The following is an 8,189-nucleotide window of genomic DNA, read 5'->3' on the forward strand; positions in this document are numbered from 1 at the left end:
CCTGTCCTGGAACTAGCTCTTGTAGACCAGGCTGGCCTCGAACTCACAGAGATCCGCCTGCCTCTGCCTCCCCAGTGCTGGGATTAAAGGCATGCGCCATCACCGCCTGGCTGGATCTGGGGCTTTTTGCATGGTAGGCAAGCACTCTACTGTGTTACTTTCAGCCTTTGCTGTCCTGGAACTCGCTCTGTGGACCAGCCTGGCCTCAAACTCAGAGAGATTCACCAGTCTCTGCCTCCCGAGGTTTAGAGGCGTGTACCACCTCTGTCCGGTTTTGGGGTGCAGAGGTAAATGTTTGAGCTCTTTCCCTGGAAGGATTTATGGTAGAGTAGGAAAAAGGAGAACAGCCAGTTTGAGTTGAACTCAAAGCAGTCGAAAATTGGAACCTCATAAAGGTGGAATAAATGTCACTGCCAAATTCCCCAGATACACCATTGTTGTGTCAAGTACTTAGCAGCCCTGTTGAATGACTAAGGCTCAGAAAGTTTTGTTTGTTTTGTTTTAATTTGAGATGGGATATAATCACTGTGTAGGCTAAACTGGCCTAGAACCCACAGTCTCCCTGTCTCGGCCACCTAGCTGCTGGGGTTACAGGCTTGAGGAAAGGCTCTCTGCCTTAAGAAAAGATTTTTTAAACTAAGGGGTGAAATGCCAAATCTGGGCATAGATAATGACTTATTCAGGTTCATCAGATCTGTGTGGTTTTTTAAGATTACTTTGAATTGTGCTTGTATGTGTGTGCTCATACATGCACACACAAGTGTATGTGGGTGCAGTTGCCATCAGAGTCTAGGAAAGAGCATCTGATCCCCTAGAGAGCAGCAATAGGCAGTGAGCCACCTGATATGGGTGCTGCTAATAGAACTCGGGTCCTCTTTAGAGCAGCAGATCTATGTGTTTTGATGCTCAGCTGCACCTTTGTCTTTTGAGGACTCTTAGATGATAACCTCTTTCAGCACCTACTGAATTTCCATTGTGTGCCAGGATTTATGCCATCCACCAAAGGTGTGAAACTCAAGCTCCTTTAGGAGTGTGCAGGCAGATACAATATAGACTCAGGGTACTGGTTGGTGTTGTCTTTATTGGATTCCCTCATATAAAAAGCATCTTCTCCAGCCTGGTCTACAAGAGCTAGTTCCAGGACAGGCTCCAAAACCACAGAGAAATCCTGTCTCGAAAAACAAAACAAAACAAAACAAAAAAAAAAAGCATCTTCTTCAGGGACTACAGAATTTAGGAAGGCGCAAGGAACAAAAAAACAGAAAAGAAAGTATTTAAGTTCAACAAATGCCAAATATTGCTGATCGCAAGGTCTTTGTTTAGGATTTATTTATTTGTATTTTATGTGTACAACTGTTTTTCTTTCATGTGTGTGAACTTTGATTCCTTTGGAGACCAGAGATGGCATTGGATCCCTGGAACTGAAGGTAGAGAGGGTTATGAACCGGTATGTGGGTGCTGGGAACTAAACCCAGGTCCCCTGTGAAAGCAGCCAGTGACTCAGTTGCTGATCTGCTCTTCAGCCTTGTTTGCAAAGTCTCTCAAAGGAATTCAGTTTGGCGGGAAAGTATCAACCCCGGCTTTCGAGCTTTTTAAGCAGCAATCATGGAAAATTCTAGAGCCCCTCAAAATTCTCCTATCTCTTTTTCCTTCTCAGCCAGACTTCCAAAGAGACATTAGAACAATTCGTTCCCTGACAGGGCCTTTATTTTTTTTTTTTGTGTGTGTGTGTGTGTGTGTGTGTGTGTGTGTGTGTGTGTGTGTGTATAATGTGCTGGTGTGTATGCCACGTCACGTGTGTGGAGGTCAGAGGACAGCTTGGTGGAGTCAGTTCCTTCCTTCCACATCTACGTGAGTTCCAAGGGTTAAACTCAGGTCTTCCTGCCAAATCAGCTCGTACGACTCCTGTGGCTAGAACTTTTTACCCCTGAGCCATAGGTCCCCTTACAATTCTTTTGACTTTTTTTTGCTTATTTTAATAAGGTGAGATTATGGCCAGGCGGTGGTGGTGCACACCTCTAATCCCAGCACTCGGGGAAGCAGAGGCAGGTAGATCTCTGTGAGTTCAAGGCCAGCCTGGTATACAGAGCGAGTTCCAGGACAGGCTCCAAAAAGTTACAGAGAAACCCTGTCTCAGGAAAAAAAAAAAACAAACAAACAAACAAAAAAACCAAAAGTGATGTGGATGATTAGTTTGTGTGAACGTCTAAGAGAAGTGCCATCACACGGGTTTAGACGTTTTTGGTTTGAAAAGATTTATAGTCAACATTGCTTTCCATACATGAAAAGAACGGTACTTCTAGAATCCTTACAGAATGTGTTGTTTTCCTCATTTCTCTGGAAGAATTCTATATTTTATTTAATTTTGTATATGCTGTTAACTTTCTGATATACTCAGTAAATAAATACATTTCAAACTTAACCTGCACCTGGTAGTTTTGACCTGAACTTCTAGCTACACAGGAGCCTGAGACTGGAGGATTACTGTTTTGAGGCCTGCTTGGAGTACAGAGTGAATTGAAGGCTTCACAGTGAGACCCTGTCTCAAAATAAAAAGTAAAAAGAGAACTGGGGATCTAACTCGGTGGCAAAGTGCTTGTCTAGCACATGCAAAGCTCTGGATTCTATCCTTAGTAACACAGAAAGAAGGGAGGAGGACTCTTAAATAGAGCTAGAGATTTCGATTATTAGTGTATTTGGCTCTTTACTGCTGACCGTTTGCTGAATTACCTCTCTGGAATACTCAGCGGCATGCTTTCCTTAGTTCGGTCCGTGCGGACCAGTACTGCTCACCACTAACACAGTAACGCTGGTTCTCGTTGGTGTAGGGTTAGCTGTGTGAGTGGCGTGAGCGCATGGACTGTACATTAGAAGAAAGTGCTCAGGAAGCAGAGTCACTGGGGGTGCAGGGGCCAGACGGTTCCCAAGAGGATGGAGGTGAAGATGGACTGTCTGAGATCTTCCGGCTGCTGCAGATGGATGTGGAACACGAGCACCGAGAGGAAGAGGCACGCCCTGCAAACAGCGCAGCATGGGGCTCGGTGAGCTTGCCGTGACCCGGCTCTAAGGGTCGATCAGCAGATGAAAGGAGTTGAGAATGAATTTCGTGTGTTCTAAGTGTTGAATCCATCCCTGCTGGGTTGATTAAGGTTTCATTTTCATTTGAGTCTTAAGAATGCAAATAGAAATTCAAAAGAAATTTTGATATGCCTCTAAAAGGGCCAGGGACTCCCAACTCTGGAGTTTTCTCCAACCTGAAGAGTCACTGTTACGATGCTGGGGTGAGGTAATGTTCTCTCTAATTGTAATTATTCAGTTCAGGTGCTGTTGTCTTGTATGGCCCCCGAGTCAGATCCCAAGCAATGCATACAATAATAATAACTCAGCACTGTGTATAGTGAATATTTGCCAATGGAAATAAAATAGCAAAGAAATCATAAAATTAAAAATAAACACAAGCCAGTGGGGTTGTTTTTAAGACAAAAATACTTTTTCCTCTCTAACTTTATATATAAATGAAGAAAGGTAACTGATGTCCATTTTCCTTTCTGATTCTTACGGAGTTCTCAAATAATTTTGTTTTCTGGATAATGGAAGAAAAATGTGCAGAGAAAACAGAGACACTGGGAAAGGATAGTCTCCTCGAAGAAGAGCAAAAGGAAGCAGGAAAAAGAAAGAAGAAAAGTCAAGCGTGCAGAAGACCCAGGTTATGATAACTGCAATCGTATAATTTATAACTTATAAATTGTAAAATTACAAAATATAGTAAGATAAAGCAAAAACTATTACATTGTAGTTAGGCAAAACAACAGAAGTAAAGGAGCCCAAGAGAAGGCGCAATAGTCAAACACCCACTCAGGAATCCCATAAAAACTGGAAGATACATGCTCAGAGGAACTGGTGCAGATTCATGCAGGTCCTGTGCAAGCTGCCTCAGTCTCTTTGAGTTCACTGATGTGAGCTGTCATCATGCTGATTTACAGGGCTTTGTTTCGGTAGGGTCCTCCATTCCCTCTGGCTCTTAGCTCTCCCAGCCTCCTCTTCCCTGGGACTCCTGAGTCCTGAGGGGAGAGATTTGATAGAGACATCCCCTTAGGGCTGAGTGCTCCAAGGTCTCTTACTCTGCATTGTCTGGCTGTGGGTCTCTATATTTATCCCCATTGTCTGCTGCAGGAGGAAGCCTCTTTGGTGACGGCTGAGCAAGACACTGATCTGAGTACAGCAGAGTGTCATTAGGAGTCATTTTATTGCTGTGTATTCAGGGTTTTTGTTTACGTGGGGGGTTTTTTTGGTTGTTGTATTTTTCATTTGTTTGTTTTAGTTCACTAGTACTTGGTTTTCCCCGAGGTCCCTGAGCTATCTCGTCTCCGGTTCTTGGCCATCCAAGCAGTGTCAGTATGGGCTCCTTTCGTCAGACATTGGTTGGTTACTCCCACAAGCTTTGTGCCATCATTGCCCCAGCATATTTTGCAGTCAGGACACCATTGTATATCAAAGGGTTTGTGACTGTCTTGGTGTTTACATTTCTCTTTTGCTAGCATACAGAGTACCTTCCTGTACCAAAGACAGGTGAAGGGTGAAGGCTCTAGTTAGGCCACCAGCTCAGCTTCTCCATGTTCATTGTGTTGTGTAGGTGTTGTCTGCAGCAATGGGGCCTTGCTGTCAGTTTGTGGTGAACAACTTATAGTCTTGGCAACAGACTGGTGTAGCAGGCTTTCTTGTCGGACTATCTTTGGATCCCTAGCCTGCAAATACTGACCTGGAGACTCATTATTAATTATGAGAGCTTGGCTTTTAGCTTAGGCTTATCTCAACTCTTTTTTGTTTTTTGTTTTTTTTTGTTTTGTTTTTTTGTGGTTTTTTTTTTTTTTTTTTTTTTTTTTTTGGTTTCTTGAGACAGGGTTTCTCCATGGCTTTTTATTTATTTATTCATTCATTCATTCACACATTCATTATGTATACAATGGTCTGTCTATATGTGTCCCTGCAGACAGAAGTTGGCACCAGATCTTATTACCAGTGGTTGTGAGCCACCATATAGTTGCTGGGAATTGAACTCACGACCTCTGGAAGAGGAGTCAGTGCTCTTAACCACTGAGCCATCTCTCCAGCCCTGCCTTTTTGGAGCCTGTCCTGGAACTAGCTCTTGTAGACTAGGCTGGCCTTGAACTCACAGAGATCTACCTGCCTCTGCCTCCTAAGTGCTGGGATTAAAGGTGTGCGCCACCACCACCCGGTACTCAACTAGCTCTCATAACTTAAATTAACCCATTTATATCAATCTATCACGTGGTAACATCTCCTGTTTCCTCTCAATCTTTTAACGACTCCGCCTTTCTTCTTCCCAGCGTTCCCTCTCTGCCCAGAAGTCCTGCCTAGCATTAGCTGTTCAGCTTTTTATTATACCAGTCACAGCCACACATCACACAGTAGAAATATTCCCTAGCAGCCTAGGTTGTTTGCGGATTCCCCATGGGTCCCCTTTGACCAACAACTCAATGAGATATAACCTAATCCCAGTTCTGGAAGATTCTTTGGTAATAAGAGATGACCAGCTGAGACTGTCTCCCTTTTTTTGTTTGTTCTTTGTTGTTTTTGTTTTGTTTTTTGAGACTGGGTTTCTATGTAGCCTTGGAGCCTGTCCTAGAACTCAAACTGTAGACCAAACTGGCCTCAAACTCAGAGATTCGCCTGCCTCTGCCTTCTTCTAGTGCTGGAATTAAAGGCATGCACCACTGAGCCATCTCTCCAGCCGTGCCTTTTTGGAGCCTGTCCTGGAACTAGCTCTTGTAGACTAGGCTGGCCTTGAACTCACAGAGATCCACCTGCCTCTGTCTCCAATTATTTAGATCACCTTCATATACATATATATTTTAGGAAGCTTCTATTATATTAGGTTTCCATACTACCTCTCAAATGGTCCTTAATTTCAGGTGTCTCTCCCTGTATTCCCCCTTCCATATCCCTCTCTCCTTCCTCTCCCTACTTGATCCTCCTGTTCCAGGCCCTCCATCCATCCGTCCATCCATCTGTTCATCCATCCATAGCTATCTATTCTATTTTCCTTTCCTATGGAAATCTGTCTCCCTCTAGTCCCTTACTCCATACCCAACCTTTGTGGTCCAAAGATTGTAGCTTGGTTATCATTGACTTAACAGCTAATATCCACATATAAGCAAATGCATAACATATTTGTCTTTCTGGGTCTGGGATACTTCGCTCAGGATGTTTTTTTCTGGTTCCATCCATTTACCTGCAGATTTCATGATGTCAGTTTTTTAACTACTGAGTAATGCTCCATTGTATAAATGTATCACGTTTCCTTTTTCTATTCTTCTGTTGTGAGACATCCAGGTTGTTTCCATTTCTAGCTATTATGAACAAAGCAGCAATGAACATGGTTGAGCAAGTGTCTCTGTGGATGAAGCACTCTTTCCTTGAGTGGTATAGCTAGATCTTGGGGTAGATTTTCATATTCCCGAGGAACCATCACATTGGTTTCCATAGTGACTGTACAAGTTCGCACTCCCACCAGCAATGGATGAGTGTTCCCTTTGCTCCATGTCCTCGTCAGTTCAAGCTATCACTTGTTCTGTTTATTTATATTAGCCATTCTGATGGCGACATCTCCAAGTAGTTTTTAGTTTGCATTTCTCTGATGCTAAGGATGTTGAACATTTGTTTCTCAGCCATTTGAGTTTCCTCTTTTTAGTATTCTGTTTAAATCTATATCCCATTTTTTAATTGGGTTATTTGGTTTCTTGATACCTAGGTTTTTTTTTTTTAATTCTTCATATACTTTGGATATTAGCTCTCCATCAGATGTGGAGTTGGTAAAAATCTTTCCCCATTCTGTAACTGCTGCTTTGTCCAAATGATGGTGTCCTTTGCCACGCAGAAGCTTCTCGGTTTCACGAGGTCCCATTTATCCGTTGTTGATCATTGTGCCTGTGCTAGCCCACTCTTAATCCTCTCTGGTGTTTCTGTCGCAGGCACCTGCCCCCAGCACAGCAAACGTTTTTTGAAAGCGTTAACCAAAGAGAAACTTTTGGAAGCCAAACACTCAGGACCAAGACTGTGTGTTGACTTGAGCATGACCCAGCACATGTCAAAGAAGGTAGACTATTGAGAGCCTGAGGGAGGTATGGAAGGGAGCAGTCTTTGTGAAGGGATGACCATCGCCAGCTTCTGTGGCTCTCTAGTAATCAGAAGGGTCTGGTTTTCTATTCTCCGTGACCGAGTTCCACGGTGACTTTGGAAAGGAACATGTGTTCTCTGGTTTATTTTGCAGTTTGTCTTCTCCTTTGAATCTCTCACTCTGGCCTTGATGTTTTCTGGGTGGGCCCGTGCCGGTTCAGTTCTCCAGACACTAAGTCTTTGTCCTTCTGCTTAGAAGAGAAATACTAGTTTGGCTGCCTGTTGTGGGGAGGGTTCCTGGTGGGAGGTCTTTGTAGTGTTTATATTTTAGTTATTTCTCGTTATTTCTTCTAATGAGGGAGGGATTTACCCTGTCGGGTTCTGGAGATGGCTGAACTCATGCCACATGATCCCGGACAGATGAGATTGACAGCAGTGTGTTAGTCTCATGGACTCACAGCCTAGGGAGGAGAATATGGCATGCTTCACAAAGCCACATGGGAAGAGAAAGCAAAGGGCTGGCTTTGTAGCATCAAGGGCGAGATGTCCCCCATGTCCCAGTGGACAATATGGTTGACTTGTTTGGATGGTTTCACAGGCTGCTCGGGGGCAAAGAGAAATAAACGGGAACTGTTTTAGCTGGGGTACTTGTTTCACTCGGAAAGGCAGACTGCAGGGGAGCTTGGGTTTGGCTTTTGAGTCATCTCAGCTGTGCCAGAAGTCAAACCTGCACATAATACTGGGCCTGAATTTGAGGCCTTACACCACAGTGAATCTTATTCCAGGCATCACTTTATGTGTGCTAATGGTACATGTCTCTCAGAGAAACTAGGAGGACTGCATCTCAGCAGAACCTCTAACTGTAGCCTTCCAAAAAGTGAGCAATGTCTGGAAGGTGGTGGCACGCCTTTAATCCCAGGTCTGTGGAGGCCGAGGCAGCAGCCATGAACAAGACAAAACATTTTTTTTGTTTTTTTTTTTTGTTTTTGTTTTTGTTTTTCGAGACAGGGTTTCTCTGTGGCTTTGGAGCCTGTCCTGGAACTAGCTCTGTA

General features: G+C 43.7%; 1 protein-coding gene across 2 annotated transcripts in view; it reads left to right on the forward strand.

Moving 5' to 3' along the window:
• Trmt10b (tRNA methyltransferase 10B) overlaps positions 1–8,189 on the forward strand; it is a 19,584-nt gene that overhangs the window by 2,161 nt on the left and 9,234 nt on the right. Inside the window, exons 2-4 of one of the 2 annotated variants that reach the window (XM_005362124.3) lie at positions 2,829–3,041; positions 3,598–3,706; positions 6,993–7,117. In XM_005362124.3, the coding sequence (XP_005362181.1) occupies positions 2,856–3,041; positions 3,598–3,706; positions 6,993–7,117 (420 nt within the window). In that variant the 5' untranslated portion in view covers positions 2,829–2,855. Of the gene's footprint in view, positions 1–2,828; positions 3,042–3,597; positions 3,707–6,992; positions 7,118–8,189 lie in introns of those variants that run through there. The other variant, XM_026786818.1, reaches the window with a different exon arrangement.

Source organism: Microtus ochrogaster, linkage group LG5 (genome assembly GCF_000317375.1).
Source record: "Microtus ochrogaster isolate Prairie Vole_2 linkage group LG5, MicOch1.0, whole genome shotgun sequence".
NCBI classification, from domain to species: domain Eukaryota; kingdom Metazoa; phylum Chordata; class Mammalia; order Rodentia; family Cricetidae; genus Microtus; species Microtus ochrogaster.